This window comes from Pinus tabuliformis, chromosome 1_2 (genome assembly GCF_031772625.1).
Source record: "Pinus tabuliformis cultivar Carrire ecotype Pingquan chromosome 1_2, CPIR1, whole genome shotgun sequence".
Taxonomy (NCBI): domain Eukaryota; kingdom Viridiplantae; phylum Streptophyta; class Pinopsida; order Pinales; family Pinaceae; genus Pinus; species Pinus tabuliformis.
Window position 1 is genome coordinate 960,013,010 of NC_142298.1, and position 22,471 is coordinate 960,035,480.

At 34.0% G+C, this 22,471-nt stretch overlaps 1 protein-coding gene across 1 annotated transcript; it reads left to right on the forward strand.

The window, feature by feature from the left end:
- Nucleotides 1-14,977: 14,977 nt before the first annotated feature.
- LOC149209162 (L-gulonolactone oxidase 3-like) lies at nucleotides 14,978-22,196 on the forward strand. Its single transcript, XM_089394233.1, has 3 exons — nucleotides 14,978-15,801; nucleotides 21,184-21,890; nucleotides 21,941-22,196. Exons 1-3 carry the CDS (start codon nucleotides 15,117-15,119, stop codon nucleotides 22,082-22,084), a joined length of 1,536 nt encoding a protein of 511 aa, XP_089250359.1. The 5' UTR covers nucleotides 14,978-15,116; the 3' UTR covers nucleotides 22,085-22,196.
- Nucleotides 22,197-22,471: the final 275 nt, after the last annotated feature.

Genomic DNA, 22,471 nt, shown 5'->3' on the forward strand with positions numbered 1-22,471 from the left:
TAGAGCCGCAGAGCTAGAGAGCTCAAAATAGACTTCTAAGAGCCATGAGGCTATAATGAAGTTTTATAGCAGCAAAGAGATCAAATGATCAAGTTGTTGCTGGTGTCTGATGTGTGTTGAAGACAGAAGAAGGAATTCCAGAGACAGTAAAAGAATTCTGAGGGAGTTGGTGCAAGCCAAGAGCTCAAGATAGCCCGGAGTGCTGATTGAAGGAATCTAGTCCAGAGAAGCCTAGATCTTTCTGCAGAGTATGGACAGCCAGCTGGATAAGATGGCATTCTAAGCCCATTAGTTTAGTTGTAAACCATTGGAGTTGAGTGATAAAATTGTAAAAGAACTCAAGCCATAATCCCAAAGAGCCTAATCGAGTTGATTAGAGCTCAAGGAGACGTAGCCTAAGATATCAGGGTAAACTCCATATTATATTGTTATATTTTGTGATTGCTTATTTGCTGCATTTACTGTTATGTGTGGTTATATATCAGTTTAAGGAAATAAGCTTAAGGCAATTAAGAAGTTAAATGCAAAGTAAAAGCATACACCTATTTCAAGTTCTTTTAATTCCACAAATTATCAATCATAAGCATATATCTTGGAAATTGTTTAAGCTTTGGAGTGGGAGAGGTTCTTGTAAGCTAACAAGAAGCCGTTAGGTCCCCATTTCAGATTAGCTGGTATGCCTTAGGAATACCTTTCCTTTACTAAAGACTACATCATAGCCTTTATCTTCTAGCATAGTAATGGACACAAGATTCTTTTTCAAACCCAGTACATACTTGACATCAGTTAGGGTGAGAGGAGCTCCATGCTCCCTCTGAAACACAACCGTACCTTCACCTGAGACATGGTACCTTCCATCATTGCCCAGTTCGATACGCATTTGGAGATCCTCATCCTCTAGGGTACTTAAAAGATTCTTGTCACCTGACATGTGGAATGAAGCTCCACTGTCTAGGTACCAAACACATCCCACCATGGATGAAACCATGGATGTGATAAGAGAGAAATCCAACTCAAACTATGAGGCAAGAGCCTCACCATCAGATCCCTTCGACGATCCCTTCTTGGATTTCTTTTGTGGACAATTTGTTGCAAAATGGCCCACCTCATGACAATGAAAGCATCACACTTTTGATTTGTCAAACTTCTTCCCACCATAGGAAGATTTGGATTGGGACGTCTTCACTTTCCCTTTCCTAACATTCATAGCTAAGGCTAGATTTTCTTCATCATCTTGTGTCGATGAAGATCCATCTCCGGTGCTTCTTCTTATCTCCTCTTGCATCAGATCTGACCAAAGTCGTTCCCAATCTGGCAGTTTCTCTCTTCCATTTACCAAGTCTTGGTAGCTATGCCAGCTCTTAGGAAGACCGAGGAGTGCAAGAATCACCATGTCATCATCGACAGTTATGATCCCTACACTTCCAAGCTCATCCCTACAGGTGGTGAGCTTGTTCAGGAATGTATAGATCATGTCGTCCTTTTCACACTTGATTTTCCGAAGCTTGTCTTTCAACGCCAGCTTCCTGTGATCACTGTTGTTCTGATATAGCTCCTTTAATGTTTTCTACATTGAATACGGAGTCTCCTTCCCATGGAGGCTCAAGACAATGTGGTCTTGAACTCCCTCCAAGAGGATTCTCCTTTGCTCTAGCCACACATTTCTTCCATTCCGCCAATTCTTGGGCACTATTTGTTGTGGGCTTGGGGACTTCTTGATCAATGAAGTCCATCAAACCGTTGTACTCTATTACCACTTCCATGCGATCCTTCCAGGCTATATAATTCGAGTTGCCATCAAGGGCATACTGGAGTCATAAACTGTTGAATGCCATTAGTAAAATTGAGATGTGATAAGAACTCGATTTCTATATCCAGGAACTTCAAACTTCAAGCTTCTCCCTTCTTGTATATTGTTCTTCACTTTGATCACCTATGCTCTGATACCATGTAGAAATTTCACCTGTAGATCAAATGATAATGCAATGTACTAAAGCATAATACTAGATTTAGTTCTACAACAAACTTTGTGGAAGCTTAATCGAATATGAGAAAGATCAAATGGAACACATATAACAGATGCAGAGAAATCAATCACACATGAACACAGTAGATAACTCTGGGGAAAGCCTCAACCTAAAACCCCAATCTCTGTATTATCATACAAGTGGAAATATCTCAGATTACACAAGAGCCTTAGCTCAGAAAACTATCTAACTCTCTACACAATCAAAGAATACAGCTCACAGACTAAGTATACAAGAGATATGTCTTTCCTCAGCCCTCCAAGCCTCCTATTTCCTTACGCAGTTTTTCTTGGGGTCTAGTGAAGCCACATGTGTGAATTGGCCTCATCACATTCACTAAACTGAAGAAGTAATTGTGCAATCCTCAAGGAATGAATTCCTTCTGCATGCAAGACATATTCACAATGGAATATTAATGCAACCGATAGTACATTGTCCCTCCATCTGATCTCAACTGGGTCTCTGACTGAACTAACATGTAGTTAATTGAAGAACAACAATTTCATGCACGCAAGCATTAACTAACTAAACTGATAATTAGTTCCTCCAACTATTGGAACTAATCTAACTGGACTTAATTCAGTTAAACTGAGCTAACTAATTACAACTCAAAGTACAAACATCCTCATCTCCTTAACTGAAGGATAAATTCCTCAATCAATGGAGAAACTGTTGCATGTGTTCACATAGACTTCATGTTTGATTTTCCTCAACTAATTAACTAAAGATGAATTAATTAATTATTAATCAAACAGCTGCTAAGAACAAATTCGAATTTTACTTCTATAATTTAGTTCAGGGACTAACTAAAATAGGAATCAATCCCGAAATGCTATTTATAGCAATGATATTTTTAGCACTTCCATTTTTTCATTCCTTCTTGTCATGTTCAACACTGGAACCTAAACTGCTATAGCAATGCTATTTTTAGCATTTCTTGTTGCCATTTTCAACAATCCATCTCGAAATGCTATTTATAGCAATGCTATTTTTTGGCACTTCCATTTTCATTCCTTGTTGCTATGTCCAACACAGGTACTCGAACTGCTATTTATAGCAATGCTATTTTTAGCATTTCTTGTTGCCATTTTCAACAAATTATACAAAGTCTTAGCTCTCACGACTAGCTAGCTCTCAATACAATCCTCACATATGCTCACAGACAATCTTGGCTTCTCTACAGCCTTCCTCTCTGCCCTGCAAGCTCCTATTTCCTTGCACTGTTCCTTGTGGATGATTCTCCTACTCCCAAGTGGAACACCTCCTCAACCAAGTGGAATACTTCCTTCAAAATTGCGCAATCCTGAAGGCTTAAATCCTTGATTGCATGCATAAGTTTTCTCCATGAGAAAACACATGCAACTGATAGTACATTTTCCTTGACATTAATCTCAACTGGGTCTTTCTCAGAATATACATGCATGAGTTTCTAATGAGGGAATCTTCAGTTAACTAGAGTAGCACTAGTTGAGTTCATTAATGCATCAACTAACTGTTAACTCACTATTAGTTCCTTAAACATTTTGGAACTAATTTAACTGGATTTAACTCAGTAAACTGAGTCAACTAATTACAACTCAAATATAACTCAATCTTATGTCCTTAATTTAAGGGATAACTCTTGCATGACTTCAGAAAGACTTCTAAATTGAATTTCTCCAACTAATTAATTTAAAATAAATTAATTAAATATTTCCAAGTAGCTGTTAAGACTAAATTCGATTTTAATTCACAATTTAATTCAAGGAAAAATTAAATTGGAATATTCTTGTTACCATATTTCAATTGTTAAAGATATCCAAGACCGCTATAAGGTTATTGTCACAGGTACCAGAGTTGGAGGTTTGTATAAGTTGAATGTGACCAGGATAGGGCATCAAGCATTGGCATCTACAACAATGTCAACGGAAAAGTTATGGCATCAAAGGTATGGTCATTTAAATCACAATGATTTAATGTTACTTCAAAGAAAAACAATGGTTGAAGGTCTTCCTGTTATGAAGAATAATCATGTTGAATGTGAAGCATGTGCACTTGGCAAGCAACATAGAGAGGAATTTCCTATACATGAAGAAAAAAGGCAAAGAGAAGTACTTGAATTAATTCATACTGATGTATGTGGACCTATGCAAACTAGATCTCTTGGAGGAGCATTGTATTTTCTTATTTTTGTTGATGATAGATCTAGATACACTTGGGTCTATTTCATAAGAAAGAAAAGTGATGTTTTTGAATACTTTAAGGAATTCAAAAACATGGTGGAAAAACAAACTAGGAAATACATCAAAATTCTCAGATCTGATCAGGGGGGAGAATACAAATCAAGAGCTTTTAATCAATATTGCAAAAGTCATGGGATTCTACAACAATTTACAGTGCCTCATACACCTCAGCAAAATGGAGTTGCTGAGAGGAAAAATAGAACACTAGTGGAATGTGCATGGAGCATGCTTCAAGGTAAAAATATCTCTAATGGTTTTTGGGCTGAAGCCATTAATACTGCTGTTTATTTGAAAAATAGGAGTCCAACCAAAATTTTAAATTTAAAAACACCTTTCGAAGCATTTTATGGATAATAACCAAAAGTGAATCATCTAAGAGTTTTTGGATGCAAGGCATTTGCACATATTCCAAAAGATGAAAGAAGAAAACTTGATGCAAAATCAATTAAGTGCACATTCATTGGTTATTGTGATGATCAAAAGGCATACAAGTTGTTTGATCCTACTTCACATAGATTGCTTGCAAGTAGGGATGTGGTGTTTCATGAAAATGTAGATGAAGGTGATAAAATGAATAACACGGGTGTATGGCATGATATTGATGATTATGTCAAAATAGAAGCAAGTTTTGAACAGGAACAGGAACAAGTACAACAATAGGTACAGGTTCAAGAGCAGGAAGCATCCAACAATCATGACACTCCAAGAAGACAACAAGAGACTCCATAAAGCAGGAAGAAGGATGAAAGCAGTAAAACTCTATGGAGGTCATTACGTCAAATTTAGCCACCTATAAGGTATAAATATTATGCATTAATCATGTAATGAATGTTGTAAAACCCTCAAGTTATGAAGAAGTTAAAGAATATAAATATTGGAGAGATGCAATGAATGAGGAATACAACTCTATAATGAAGAATGACACATGGGAATTAACACAATTGCCCAAAGACAAAGTTCCTATAGGATGCAAATGGTTGTTCAAACCAAAGTTTAATGTTGATGGTAGTATTGATAGGTATAAAGCTAGATTAGTTGCAAAAGGCTATTCACATAAAGAAGGCATGATTATGAAGATACTTTTGCACCTATAGCTAAACTCAATACAATTAGAATCGTGATTGCATTAGCTACAAAACAAAATTGGAAAATGCATCAATTAGATGTCAAATTTGCTTTCTTGAATGGTGAATTAAAAATAGAAGTATATTTGGTTCAGCCAGAAGGGTTTGTAAATCAGGGGCAGGAGCATCTTGCTTGCAGGCTAAAGAAAGCTTTGTATGGTTTGAAACAAGAACCAAGATCTTGGTATGTGAAAATTTATTCATTCTTTTATGGCAAAGGTTTTGTGAGAAGCAAAAGTGATCCTAACATGTACATCAAGAGAGATGAAGAAAGGAATATTTCCTTGATATCTTTGTATGTTGATGATCTTATCATAACAGGTAGTGCACTCAAGTTGATTGAAGAAATTAAAATTCAATTGTCACAGTTATTTGAAATGAAGGATCTTGGTGAATTGAATTATTGTTTGGGTCTTGAAATTTGGAGGGAATCTGGTAAGACAATCATCACACAAAGAAAATATGCAAAGACAATCCTTGAAAGATTTCATATGTTTGAATGCAAACCAATGTCTACTCCTTTGGAACAAAATGCCAAGTTGTACAGTGATGGTGGATCTAAAGAAGTGAATGGAACTTTGTATCGTCAATTGGTGGGAAGTTTGAACTACCTCACCACTACCAGGCCAGATATAGCATATTCTGTCAGCATCCTTAGTCAATTTATGGCTAAGCCTTGTGAAATCCATTGGAAAGCAGCAAAGAAAGTCCTTCGATATCTGAAGGGAACACTTTATTTTGGTATTTTGTATACTGATGAATCTGATGTTGAGTTGGCAAGTTTTTCTGATTTAGATTGGGCTAGAAATCCTGATGATAGAAGATCAACCTTTGGATATGCATTCAATTTAGGATCGGGGGTCGTATCATGGAGTAGCAAGAAACAACCAACTGTTTCTTTGTCATCCATAGAAGCTGAATACAAAGCTTTGACCAATGCAACTTGTGAAGCTATTTGGTTAAGGAGGATTCTTGAAGATGTTGGAGAAAAACAAAGAGGACCAACAAGCATCAAATGTGACAACCAGAGTTCCATGAAGCTGGCAAATAATCCAATTTATCATGCAAGAACAAAACATATTGAAGTCCAGCATCATTTTGTAAGAGAAAATATACAATCAAATGAGATTCATTTAGTGTATTGTAATACAAGTGAGAATGTTGCTAACATCTTTACCAAGCCTCTTGGAAAGATGAACTTTGAAATATGTAGACAACAACTAGGCATTGTTGAAAATCCATTTCTCCATTAAGGGGGGATGTTGGAATAATGTAGAAATGATATGTCCAGATAGAGTTGATGAGTTGTATTCTCATAGTTAGTGTTGAGTCTATCTGTCATGAGTTGTGTCTTCATAGTTTGTGTTGTGAGTTGGTGATCCGAATTATTTGGATCTAGATTGTCCTAGAAGCTGTCTATGTGTGCCTATATAATGTACTGGTTGTCCAAGCAGTTTGATCAATGAGATTTGATTTCATTCTTGTGTCTCTCTCTGATTTTCTAATACAAAAAATATAAAAATATACTTTTTATATTTAAAAAAAATAATAGTTATAAATTTTTGAATTTTATTTTTTTGTAAAATTAATTTTAGATATACTAAAGTAAGATTGTTTTCTCTCTAAGAATTTTTTATTATTATTAAAAAATTGAATAGAGATGTTATGGTTCAAAAAGTATAATCTTTTAGTCATTAGAAATTCACTGCAACATTTGCATGTTTATAATTGTAGCAAGTTAAAAGCTCCATAGACTATATAGATGTAATTCTAAAAACACTTGTAAGAATGTCATGTTTAAAAAAAAAAAATGGCATCTACTGCCTTGTTGTCATTATCTTCTTACAAAAATTAAAGAAAAAAGAAACTATAACATGATATCCATAGACTCAGAGACTTCACCATGAATCAATGTCTCTAAACCAAAGGACCCTACACCGTGAATCAATATCTATAAGCCAAAGGACCCTAGAGGGAGAAAAAGAGTTTCTTTAGAGAGCTCATCAGCTTAAATGCTCAATTTCGTGTAAATATGCCTAAATGGGAGCCAATCAAAAGACTTAATATAGTCATGGATGATCTAAAGGAATGAACCAAAAGGCAAGTTATCAATCAATGTGCTTTTGTTGGACCATTTTATGACTAATTAAGGATAATCGATGACCTGCAACTTCTTAATGCCTTTGTCTTTCATCACCTTCAGAAAAGTCCAAAGGTTTGGAAACCCAACATCATTGAATGCCTTTGTCTTTCATCACCTTTAGCAAAGTCCAAAGGTTTGGAAATCCAACATCATTGTGTGACCTCCTTCTAGGAACAACTCCTACATGAGAGAGAGAGGGATCACCATCCCTATGGGATATCGCTCTCTAGATCAAGCATAACCAAGAACCTTAGTTTCTTAAATTTTGGCTTCATTCTATATTCCTTTCCCATTCTCAAAACAAAACCACTATAACTTCTTATTAGATGGAAAAACTAAAATTCACAACAAACCTTCAAAGTGAGAACATCTTTACACCATTTCCTCATACATTTACTTAAAATTTAAAAAAAAAAAATTGTAAATTTTAATAAATTTTAGTAGTCATTAAAAAAATAATATTTTATAAATAAAAAGCATTATACACCAATTTAATACCTAATTTAATTTTATTATTATTTTTTTTTTCTTACAATTTACCAATAAAACATCCTTTATAATTTTCTATAATCTAAACAAGCAATTTTTTTTTTCCTACCATTTACCAACAAAAACATCTTTTATGATTTTCTATAATCTAAGTAAATTAAGAAATCAAATCAAAAACTTCTTAATATTTTACATAATATATAAATAAATTAAGAAATCAAATCAAAAACTTCTTAATATTTTACCTAATATATAAATATAAAATTAAGAAATCAAATCAAATCAAAAACTTCTTAATATTTTACCTAATATATAAATATAAAATTAAGAAATCAAATCAAAAACTTCTTAATATTTTACCTAATATATAAATATATTTTACATAATATATAAATATAATATATGACGCCTCACAAAGGCATTTCTAAAACATCTTATTTGAAATATAATATATAACGCATAGCATAGAGAAAGTGCATTCTTTAAAAAGATGCCATATGCTGGCTAATAATTAATAATAAATATAAAACGATAAAGCAAAAGTGGTTGAAATTTTGTGTAAAAGAATAAAATAAAAATGGTTGGTATTTGTAGATAGAGAGTCAACCTCCTGTGTTACGTGTTGAACAGTCAAGTAAGATAGGTTTTGTTCCATTTTAAATATAGAGATTGATTTCTACATAAATTGGTATCAATATAATAAAAATTAATATGCAATTTAAGTATTCTGTATTTTAATATTTTAATGTTGAATAGTGAGGTATAGTAGATTTTTATCTTTTATAAATATAGAAATTGATTTGAACAGAAATAAGTATGGAGTTTAAGTATTTTATATTTTAATGTCGTTATTTTTTACAACAAAATTTTATATATAAATAAAAAAATTTAAATTTTTATGTTAAGAGGTATTATAAAATTTTGTATGAGTAGATGTTGTTACATAATATTAAATTTAATATATATATATATATTTTACATTAATAAAATAAGAAATAGTAATAATAAAAAATCAATATGGATTATAAATAAAAGGTTTAGTTTAACTTATAGACTAATTAGTATTTTTTTCGGAATCTAAAGATATAATTTCAAGTAAGAATGAGATTTTTTGTTATTCAAAATAGTATAATTTCAAGTAAGAATGTGATTTTTTGTTATTCAAAATAGGTTTAGTTTAACTTATAGACTAAATAGCTTTTTTCATCGGAATCCAAAGATATAATTTCAAACAAGAATGTGATTTTTTTGTTATTCAAAATACATTTTTGAATGCATAAATGGAATCCAAAGATATATTTTCAAGCAAGAATGTGATTTTTTTGTTATTCAAAATACATTTTTGAATGCATAAATGGATTAGCACCATGAAAAAACCCTTGGGCACTCTAATTGTACAAATTAAACAACTTAAAAATCTCTACCATATTTTAGTTAAAATTAACCAAACAAAATATCGTGAAAAATGGCCATTTCGTCTATAAGTTAGATATGCCTAAATAAAACACTTCAATTTCCACCTTAAGTATACATCAACTTTATATAAAGATATAAACTAATTAAAAGTATGAGAGAGATATGTAATTTCTTCACTGCTTAATATGAAATTGACAAATACCATGTAAAAATAAGAGTTGAAAGATGACATGTAAAAATAATATTATATGATGTGTAATTTTTTTTATGTTTAATGGACATGTAATATCTAAAACAAAAATATATTAATAACAAAAAATTAATGTTAGTCTTAAATTAAGCAATATAATTAAAAAAAATCATATATATATATATATATATATATATATACACACACACACACACACACACACATATATATATATATACATATACACATATATATATACATACACACACACACACACACACACACATATATATATATATAGATAACAAAAAATGTGAGTCATAAATCAAATATTTCAATATGCATGTTGGGTAAAGGATTTTAACATTAAATGTGGGCAGGGAGAGAAAGAGGAAGAGAGTTCTTTCTAATTCAAAGTACGAAGGAGTTTTGTAGTTCCTTTGATGACATGTAACATTTTAAAAACTATTAATAACAAAAATAATTCAATGTGTGTCTATATGATTTTGTGTGTGGACAAAGAGACACATAACATTTAAAAAAATATTAATAGCAAAAATAATTCAATATGTGCATGTGTTTGTCTATATATGAGAGATGTTTTCTATTTCCAAATATGAGGGGGTGTATTAACATTTTAATGTGGAGATTAAAATATTTCAGTGTGAACCATGTATATGTAAGACAATCAAATTATAAACCAAAATAAATTGTATATTAATTGATGTCTTCAATTAATGATGTACAATGTGTACATATTAATACGTACATGAAACAATTGAATTAGTTTCTCGGTGTTCTTGGACTCCAATAACTACCCAAACTGACCCAATCTTAATACTGATGATTAGTTGTCTAACATCCCCCCTCAATTCAAAGGGATGTACCAAAGTCCAAGAAAGAGAGCTTAAAATGCAAAAATGCATGTCAGCCAAGAGCTAAATGTCTCTCAAGAAATGGTTTTTAAGGATGACCACAAACCAATATGGGAGAACTCAAGGTCTTAACCAACACCAACTCTGGAACCTTCATAACAATTCTCAAAACAACAAAAAATGTGGTTTTAAGGTGACCAAAAACTCTAGAACTATCACAATGGTTCCTTAAACAATTCCAAATATGGAAGTGCTCAATCAACTCAACTCTGACTCAGGCTCACTTGACATCTTGAACTCAAACCTGTAGCAAACTATCAACAATTCCCCCCTTGTCGGATACAGGGTGAGAAGTATTCTTCATCACTGCAAGGCTGGTCATCACTCTCGAAAATATCCTTCGGCATGACCTGTAAATATTCTTGGATTTTTTCGTCCAATCCCAAGAAGAAATCCATCTGAAATTTAGCTGCTCTCTTGTAGTAGTCTTCTTTCTGGAACATCTATTTGTATGGTGATTGTGCTTTCCATAATGCTCATATTGGGTGAAGATCAAAACATTGATCTTTCACATGTCCAACTCTATTACATTGTTGGCATTTATCAACTTGTTCTCAAACAACACCATCTAGAAATCCAACACTTTGAAATTGTATAGGTTTAGCAAAATCTGGAATGTGAAAAGATACATCCAGAATATCCTTGTTGTAACCCAAACCAGTTTTGTGTTTATTATGTCTAATCTCTTCCCATGGTCTTATAAATGTTTTGGTAACAACAGGCTTCACATCTGTATGCAAATGAATCTTGCATACACTTGCCTGAACATGACTTTCTGCTGCACCCAAATTTTCTCTTGAAATCACTTCATTACTCTGATTTGACTGATGATCATGCTCAAACAAATTGTTGTTCTAAACAAGAACATGTTTAGAATTCTTCTTTTGTAATTCATGTAGTTCATCTCACTGACACTGGGACTCTAGCTCCAAGAATTCAATTGTGTTTTTAGCATTTTTAAAACATGATTGGATGTCAAAGAGCGTGTCCTTGCTGACTTGGACACTGTTATGTATAGTATACGACACTAAAGTGCTTAATAATTGTAACAAATTATCGTCTCGGGCCATTTTCTCCAGTTCACTATTAGAAACACTTGCAATAACTTTTGAAAAAGGTGTCGACTACCACCGAAAATGCGCCTTTTACAATGAAAATTCAGGAATAAAAAGATGAATAATGTTATATAGTTGCAACTACACAATTAGGAACTTTTATCTTTGGTCCATACTATGAACACCATGGAAACTCAAGTTTATTGTTAGTTATAGCTAATATGCATGAGTTGCAAATTTATCAAATAGTGACATGCTCAGAGTCGCCAACCCATGGAAACCGAAATCATGTTCAAAAACTCCATAAAATATCTCCCAAAATTATCTTTACAAGGTTTTAAACTATTGACCTCTACCACACTGTGTAACTTTATGAGCTTGGCCAACCACAATGTCCTTTTCCCTTTTACATTCATAAATGCTATAATTTGATCTTAATAAAATCCAAATCAAAGCTGAATGAATATTTTGATGCTAACTTCTTAGTTATCAGAGCATTCTAATCCTGACATGAAAGACAAAATTCTAGACATTTTTACCTAGTGCATGGTGCGGTATTTTCTCCACCAACCCTCTGACATTTCCCATGATTTCAACGATAGTGCTCCTAAAACTTTACTTTCTTCCATGGTGTGTAATCAACGTGTGAACAGGAGTGGGACGCATGCGGTTTGGACAAATTCTCCAATGGCGGATTTACACACAACAAATGCTATCTACTATTTTGGTCATGGGTTTGACTGCAACATCGCCTTTGCATTCCAATCCATGCGAAATCAGCCTCATAGTCTCAAACGACGCCCACTTTGCTACCATAACACCAATCTCCACCTTTGCCTTAACCTTTAACAAGATATTTCAATCAATGTTATTCGGTACCCTTTGATCGATGCTTTTAATAAAACTAGCAACGATAGTTATAAATACTTTGGCTCCTCCAATATTCAGATTGACACTATTCACCCAGACACAATTTGCCCCCATGAGCACAGATATACATGGTCACAAAACTAGTGACTCACTCCACTTCAACAGAACAGATAAACTGTGCTCTGATACCACTATAAGACAATCAAACTGGAAACCAAAATAAATTGTATATTAATTGATGTCTTCAATCAATGATGTACAATGTGTACATATTAATACATACATGAAACAATTGAATTAGTTTCTGGGTGTTCTTGGACTCCAATAACTACCCAAACTGACCCAATCTTAATCCTGATAATTAGCTATCTAACAATATATATTATATAAAATTACTGAAAATAAATAATTTCTTATAGCTATAATATTTTATTAATTTCTTTTTCTCTGACCTAACATAGATCCATCATAACTTCAAATCTATCAAAAATCAAATATATTGAGATGCAAATTTTTCCTCGAAATTTACACTTGTATTTTAAGAAATTTGATCCCTATCAATAATTAGTAAATCCAAAATTAAAATTAATTTACACTAATATAATTTATATAAATAAATATATTAAAAAAAATCCAAAACTTAAATTATTTATTCACTTAAAAAACTTGAAATCTAAATTGTAAAGCTTAAATTGCATGTATACACTTTAAAATTTTTGAAATCTAAAACTTAAAAATTGTCATATTCAATTGTGCCATGAATTTTTCATAGCGTTGTTTAATTATTATACTTTAATTAAAATTTTTTTTTTACTAAAATCCAATAAAACAATTTTTATATTAGTTAACTATTTAATAATGTAAAAACAGTTGAAATTTTGTGTAAACGAATAAAATAAAAGCGGTTGGAATTTGTTCTATTTTAAATACAAAGATTCTTTTCTACATAAATAGAGTATTAAGGTATGATAAATTAATATGTAATTTAAGTATTTTATGTTTTAATGTTGTGATAGATGTTGAATAGTTAGGTATGATAGAGAAACATTTAAGTATTTTAAGTTTTAATGTTGTTATAGGTGTTGAATAGTTAGGTATGATAGGATTTTCTCTATTATAAACATAGAAATTGATTTGTATAAGTACGATACATTAAATTAGTATTGTATGTAGTTTAAGTGTTTTATATTTTATTTTATAAGTAATTTTCTTTAAAATTTAATACATTTTATAAAAAGATTAAATTTGAATTTTATAATTTAAAAATATAAATTTATTTTTATTTTTAAAAAATTGAAAATCTAGAAAGTAAGAAAAAAAAATAATATAAATATAATATTCAACTATGTCATGAATTTCTCACTACGTCGCCCAAAAAATTCACAATTAATTTGAAGAAATCCCTGTCTGACTCTGAACAAAGTACACCAAAAAAATAGCAGGTGTTTATAACGCGACTTTTTGAAAGCTTTTCCGCCGGGTTTTTCCGGTCGAAATCCGGCAGGAATTTATTGGAATCGCAAGTTTGATAGCTAGTTTTTGCACAATGAAAGCGTCCCAGGGGTTTTAGAGGGTGCTGAATCCAAATTTGCAGTTAAAAAACCATTTTAACTGCAAGAAATCAAGATTTAACCTCAATTTCTTCCGCCGGATTCCGTCACCAGAATCTCCAAAAAATCACATTATAGACAACTCCAAAAAAAATATGTCTGACTCTGAACAAAGTACACCAGAAAAACATATGTCTGACTCTGAACAAATGACACCAAAAAAAATATACCTGGAAAAACTCATAGTAGGTGAACTACTGCATTTCTCTCGTTCCAAAATTTGTAATAATTAAACTGCGACCCAAATTAGTTTAGGTGCCACCGGAAAACAAAAAACATAACGTGTATAGATTCCACTTCCGGAAATTATCTGGTAGGTCCTAGCATAGTCCACGGAAAAGTTGGCGGGTGTCGGCAAACCCAGGTGGCCAATCAAAAATTTCACCGTAAATGCAGTTGTTTTTAGTGAGATTTTTTGGAAGTTTTTTTGGTGGGTTTTTCTGGTCAAATTTCTCTAAAATCCGGCAGCAATTTATTGAAATCGCAAGGTTGATAGGTAATTTCTGCGCAATCAAAGCGTCCTAAGGGTCAGGGTGCTGAATCCAAATATCAAGTTAAAAAACCATTTTAAATAATACAAATCAAAATTTAACCTCAATTTTTCTCAACAGATTCCGTCACCAAAATCTCCAAAAAATCACACTTAAAAACAACTCCACAGTAAATTATCTGGTGGGTGTCGGCAGACCCACGTGGTCAAACTTGGCGTGGTCAAGAATTTCACTGCCCAACTCGAGGTGTATAATTGAGGTTCAGAGTTCATGCAGCCCCATAGTTTTGAGTCAATCGATGGCGCAACTCAGGAAGGTGATCGATTGGTGGGCATTCATTCTTATAATTTCATTGCAGGCCTATCTTTGCTCAGCTGCATGTCCGCCCCCACCTGTTCAAATCGTTTCCAAGGGCTACCAACTCACAAACTATCGCGGGATATGGGAGGGTGAAACTACCTGCAAGGTTGCAAAGGCCGTTTTCCCCAAGACTGAGGATGAACTCCTCCGAGAAGTTGCAGATGCAGTAAAGAAAGGGAGAAAGATGAAAGTTATAAGTGTTGGAGCTCATTCCCTCAATCGTTTTGCCTGCCCAGGGGGAGATGGAGGGGTTGTTATCAGTAGTCGGGACTACAATTCTCGTATCATGGTGGACGAGGAATCGATGACAGTGACTGTTGATGCCGGGGTAGAGTTGAGGGTACTTATAGATACGCTTGCGTCAAAGGGTCTTGCATTTCCTCAAACAACCGACTGGGATTTTATTTCAGTGGCCGGCATCGTTAGCACTGCAGCCCACGGGAGTGGATTGTGGGGTAACGGCGGTGGAATCCACGAATATGTGGTGGGCATGAGCCTCGTTGTTCCTGCGCCTGCGAATGAAGGATATGCAAGACTCCTCCATTTGACAAACAATGACGAGGATCTGAAGGCAGCGAGAGTGTCTCTGGGAGTGCTGGGGGCCATCTCACAGTTGACGTTTCAGGTGGAGAAAATGTTCAAGCGATCCGTCACTTTGGATCTGAAAGACGACTCGGATCTAGAAGAATCGTTCGTGAAGTTCGCTGAAGCCCATGAATTTGGGTCGATAACTTGGTATCCTTCTCTGCGTCAAGCCTTGTACATGATCCAGGACAGAGTGCCCATTGAGGTCGCAGGAAACGGGAAAGTTTCCAACCCAACCTTTCAACCGTTGACAGTGCAAACTGTGGTACAGATGAGGGCAAACGGTGAGAAATTAGTCTGGATAATTTAGTTTAAAATTACAAATTATATGTTTTTAATTTATAAATATTTGGGGACTAGTTAGAGCATCTGTGTTTTTTTTTTAAATTACGAAGTCTTTAATAGTCAATAGTTTGTCCAGAAAATCATTTCCTTCGCTTCCTCATTTTTCAATAGATTTCATCATGCGTATTATATATATAGAGAGAGACAAAATATTATAATTTTGGAGAGGCCGAAACTTAAAAACGGAAAACTATAGCTTTTTTAGTAACTCTTACATGAGCAAAATTTTGTTCACTAACTCAGCATCCATTTCCATCTCTCTCGGTCTTTGAGATAGTCCATCTTGGAAATCAATGAAGCGAAGTTGAATGCTAATTTTCTCAAATAGTGTGAATCGTGATGAAGCAATTCCATAAAGGAAGTGTGGTATGCATTTTTTTTGTTAGGATCAATTGCTTCTTGTCATGGAAACAACTTTTTAGTTCCTACACATGCTTACAGGGATATCATGGAGTTTTCAAGAACATTCCAAGGACATTGACCTATGTGCATGCTTACAGGGATATCATGGAGTTTTCATGAACACTCCAAGGACATTGACCTATGTGCATTAGTATCTAGTATATTTCTATGAAAGGGTTTCTTTAAAATAATGTAGGTAGCAACTGGAGTGAGGTTACATTGGTTGTTGGCATCAACATGTTATCCTCTTTGATGTCAACATAGACTTCTTGCACTTCTATCACTTGTTGGGCATCTTCTTTTCCTTGAGTTGGAGATGTCGTGAGGTATTTATCTTTATTAGGATTCACTTTCTACACTCATCTCTTGGTTGTGTAGTTCTTAGGGTGAGCTCTTAATGAAGTCACCAACATTCACTTCTCAATGTCCACTCATATTGCAGTGGCAAAAAAAATTCTTGATATTGCTACATGGATTGTCTAATGCAGTGCTCCTCTCTTATGTGCCTTTGAGTTCATTGTTGGATTTGGGGTGTTTTCTTGCCATTCCTCCTCTTCTTGAATGTGGCTTGCTTCTTTAAAAAATGTTATATAATGGCCTTCCTTCACATAGAATGAGAATGCCTCTAAACACCAACACATAGCTTTATTGCCTCTCTTCTTGCAATAGTGACAAACAAGGGATGCCTTGTTTGATGCAGACCCGTTAGTCTCCTTTTCTTTCTTTACTCAATTAATTGACTTCTTGTTTTCTCTAAGTGATGAATTAGCATGTTCCTTCACACTTTCTTCATCAATTCCCATTTTTAATTTTCAATAAGAAGAATGAAGTGGTAATGGGCTTCCAACTTCCTTCTTCATCTATTATTTCTCTTCCTAGTAATGAATAGGCCAATTCTACATTTCCTTTTCTTTCACAAATGCAGTCTTTTTATTTGTGTCCTTTTCATTTCTACCATCAAAACTGTGCAAAACCTACGCATTCATGCTTAACCCTTTATTCGGCTACAATGGTGATTAGGATGCCTTGTCTACTCTCTTCTATCCTTGCCTATCATATCCCACTTGTTTTAGTAGTTTGAGTCAATGCCCTTGGCATGCTTTTCAAATTCACCAAAATGTTGTTAAGAAAATCTTAAGGGAGGTTAACTTACTAGAGTTGTCCTAGTCACAGTGTTAGCGTCAGCATTGGAAATGGAAGGTGGTTTTGCTTCTCAGTTCTCCTGGAAAAATACTTAAAGCTTTGTTAATGATTCTTCCTTCTCAAATAATTAAAGCTTTGTTAATGCTTCTTCCTTCTCAAATACTTAAAGCTTTGTTAATGCTTCTTCCTTCTCTTTCAACTCTTTTTTTAGTTGAGTCTTTATTCGAGTGAGCCTATTTTCTTGTCATCTATTCAACTAAATGACCTTCTCTCCTAGGTATACATGTTGAAATTCATGCTTGTCCCAATATGCCATTACCATGGAAAGGGACTATTGGCATTCAACAAATTACTTCTCTAGAAATGACCATAGTACGATAAATATTTTGATATTCTCCATCCTTTCCATCTTCGGGTTCAACAGTTATACCTATTTCTTCAAGTGTTGGTTTGCTTCTCGAAGATGAGAAGTGATGGCTCATAGGTTTCCCAACCCCTCTTTATTTTCTTCACCCATGTTAGGTCTATAACATTCTAGAAATTGTGTCATGGTCTAAAATTCAACTACTCTGATACGTTATGATTTGTAAATGAGGGACTTACATATCCACTCACTTCACAAACACTAACATTATGTGGAAATAATGTTCTGGTCCCTATTCTCAGTCTCACATAGATACCGTTGTCCTCATAATGGCCTATTATTGAGTGTAAATTGTAGACACCAAGTTGTTAGTCACACAATAGCAATTAGACCAATAAAAATTAAGACCTTGTTCTTACAAAAAAAATTGTGTAGCACACTTCAAATAGGTAGTGGCTAAGTATGAATGTCACTTCATGAGTGTTGTTCTCTATTCATGTTGTATGATATTGAGTAATTTTCTTTGATAATGGGCTTTGAGAGTGTAGTTCTCTATTCATGTTGTATGATATTGAGTAATTTTCTTTGATAATGGGCTTTGGAAGTGTTGTTCTCTATTCATGTTGTATGATATTGAGTAATTTTATTTGATAATGGACCTTTGTGGCTTCTTTGATCAATGTAATTTTGATTTGTTATGAAAACATGCTTATATACTCTAGTAAACTAAACACATAACAACCAACTAGCAATGTATTGGTACTTTGGTTTCTGAGTTGCTTTTTTCTTTCTTGTTGATCCTCAAGAAGTAAAATGTGTGTCTTCGTTTTTAAACACTATGCAAGTATACACAAAATGGTTGTGCTTTTTGGTTTCAAGGTTTATGTTCCTTCTTGTTTACCATGCTTAGTCACTTCAATGCCAATTGAATGACACACACTCCAATACAGTATGTGAGAAACTCCATTAAGGATCTAATCGAGTTTTTACAAATGTCTTGGAGATATGAACATGCATATTCAACCTCTAATGGTTTATGTTATATAACATTATTTAAACTAACATTTAAGAGACTAAATTCCTCTTACTTTGGTTTAAAATTTGATTAATAAAACTATATTGTGCTAAATAATTTTAGCACTTTAATTTTCATTATTTAAATATTGAACAACGATATTTTATGTTCCAATATAAAGAGATGATCATCTAGGTAACAAAAAAAATATACAAATTCCAAATATAAAAGTTTGTATAAAATTAATTCATCGGATGTTAGAAATCCGCTATATGATTACTCCAATAATCCACTTTCCTCATGTCAAACATGCCACTAACAAGACCTAGCTGTAATTATGAGGCCAAGAGGCCAAGTAACTGTAGGATAAAAGGTATTGAACCATGCCTTTCAATACGAAAAATGACCAAATTTATAGATATACATTAGATTGTTTGAGCACGAAAAATGACCAAATTTATAGATATACATTAGATTGTTTGAGCAGGATTAAATGAGTAAACAACTACAACGACACCAACAATACAACATGTGACGAGGAAAACGAGTGTTTATAGCTATGTATGGCCTATGGGGTACAACCACCCTATGGGCATGGATGTAACCTACTCTACAATTAATGGCCCTTTGCCCAAGAAAGTGGCAATGACTTGTTTAAGAACTAAGCACCTAGGTATGTAGGAATTTGACCCACAGAATGACCAATAGGCTTTGGAAAATTTGGAATTCACTAAAAGAGAGAAAATATGCCTTTCTGAAAAGATAAAACCACGTAGAATAGTCTTGATATAGAAAGAGAAATTCTAAGAATGAGTGAGGAATTGCAAGGGGAGCAATAGCTCTTTGATTTGAGCAGTTGATCTCACTTCGGTAATATAGACGGATGGATTGATTATATTAGCTATTGTAATCAATGAATTAATTGTAGTCATGAAAGTCAAGCCGGAACAAATCGATCTAACAACTTTATTATATCTTAGATCCTTTAGATGACTATTTAGATGCTACTTATTACAATCAGGATTACTATTTCTAGGCTAAAAGAGGCGGAGGTAATGCTGAAAAGCGAGGAAAGAGTGGGAGGTAATGGTGAAAAGTGAGATTTTTTCATTAGGGTAAAGTTGGGTTTCCATGATGATTTAAATAAGTTAGAGTTATAGGGCATTTTGACCCAGTAATTGAATGTGTAAGTTGTGTAAAAATTTGGTAGAAAAATATTTGAAAATAATAACAACAACTTTTTATTTTCATTTTTTTTTTATTATTTTTTTTCAACTTATTTAATTATTTTCCGAAATTATTTAATTATTTTTGTTACTTCTTCATTTTATATTTGTAATATTTTTTACTTTTGAACCCAATATACAAGAGATGTATAAATAAAAAGATTTATTCAAAGTAATATAAACATTTGAACTCCGTCAAAATAAAATAAAAATGACTTTATGTTACCGGTGGTTTTGATCTCCAGGTTTATGAGAACTCATGGTATTCATGTGGAATGTAGCCTATTTAAAAGGAGTTGAAAATAATGGAAAAAGTTTGTTTAAAAGTTGTGTGCGTGTCTTAGTTTAGACTTAGTTATTATTTTCTAACAGATAGTTTTGATCTTATTTATGATTTGAAGTCTCCAGGTGTAGCTTGGCTCACCTGTGCATGATTTGAAGTCTCCAGATGTAGCTTGGCTCACCTCTGCGGTGCTAATTTGTCTTTCCATTTTTTAACAAAGAGAAAATTAAATCAACCTAAATCTATCTTAACTCTCGATCTTCAAATCTCTTGAAATAAAAATATCTTAAAATACATTTAATAAATCCTAAATTAAAATAAATCTAAATTAACTAAAATCTTTATTAATTATTAAATTAATTTACAAACATTAAATCTTACGATCATGGATTAGTTTTAACTTTTTAATTCATTTATATTTACATTATTTTTCATAATTTACTGAACTTTATTAATTATCAAATTAATTTACATTTACATGATTCTTTTAGTTATCGTCTTGGAAATAGGAACGTTAACATTTTTATATCATTTTCGATATTAAATGCTAGAAATTGATTTAATTGCTCTGAAACCCATGAGATTGGTGTTACTGGAACCCATGTAAATACATGTGAGGTAGGATGGAATCTATGTAAATAATGTATTGGATGCCCATTTTAGACGAGAATAAAGGCAAGCGATTGACTTATTGCCTCGGTTTTGGAATAGTTGTCTGGACTCCACATGCCGCGATGTTTGTAGTTGATTGAATATGCGGAAAATTTTGTTGTTACAGTAGCGTTAACTTTTATTTATTGGCTTTGTATTTCCCTTTCTTTCGATCTAGTTGTTGCCTCTTTTCTTTTACTAATGGAGATAAAATAACAATGTGCATGTGATGTGCAGAGGAAGAGATCTATGCGACAAGAGACGCAAGCAAGCTCTGCAACATATCTAAAACCCAAGTAAACCAAGGTGTGCAGACGGGAAATGGATATCTCAATGACGGGCTAACGTTCGAGAAATACCCTGTGATAGGTTACAACCATCTCATGCAGACTTCCTCCGGATGCCAGGGCAATCCCCGCAACACTTCATGCCCATGGAAGGCAAAAGAGTTGAGAAGTAACAGCACTATCTGTCTGTGGGACACGCAAGTAAACGGCAACTTCTTTTTCCATACGTCCATCGCCATTCCTTTGTCGAGGATAGCAGAAGCCATTGGGGACATCAAGCGCCTGAGAGACATTGACCACAGTTTAATGTGCGGGATAGACTATTATATCGGAGTTGTTATGAGATATTTTAAGAAATCTGAGGATTTTTTGTCACACAAAGAAGATAGCGTGGACGTTGAATTTATGTACTTCCGCTACCGCGAGCCCGGCAGGCCGCGGTGGAATGAGCACGTAATGGAAGAGATGGAGCAGATGCTTCTCCACAAATACGAAGGGGTGCCGCACTGGGGCAAGAACCGAGTCTACACCTTCCAAGGCGCTGCAAGGCGGACAGTCAATTTGGGGAAATTTTTGGAGGTAAAGAAGCGGTTGGATCCACACGGATTTTTCTCCAGCGAATGGTCGGATGGAGTTTTGGGGATCGGAGAGCATGGCGTAGATTTTTCTCCAGCGAATGGTCGGATGGAGTTTTGGGGATCGGAGAGCATGGCGTAGAGATATGGAGAGATGGATGTGCTGTGGATGGGCTGTGCGTCTGCAAAGAAGATCGTCACTGCGCTCCCGAGAAAGGATTCTTCTGTAAACCAGGAAGGGTTTGGAAGAAGGCCCGTGTTTGTAGACAACTCTGACAATAAAGTATCTCTGAAAAGAGCAAATTTAAGATTGAGGTTTGCTTCAAATTAATGTTGTGCCAACAAAATACACCGTAACCTAAATAAGAAATGTCGGGGTCTGTAACCGGATGAGGGAGAGTGAAGCCACATACCATGGTGCATGCGTTAAATATTGAGGATCCTGTTGGAATGGTAATTCCAACTGCAGGTCGCACACCGTGCAGGCGGACGTGGACATTACGGCAGCAACCCAAAACCGCCAGAACAAAACCACAAACCGGCTCAGGCATATCGCACCGCTTTTGCATAAAGGTGGTTTCCGTATTGTTGGGCTCCGATAAACTATGGAGGCGACGCGTGTCACCCACATGACATCAGCCAACGAAACTCATCGGAGGCTAA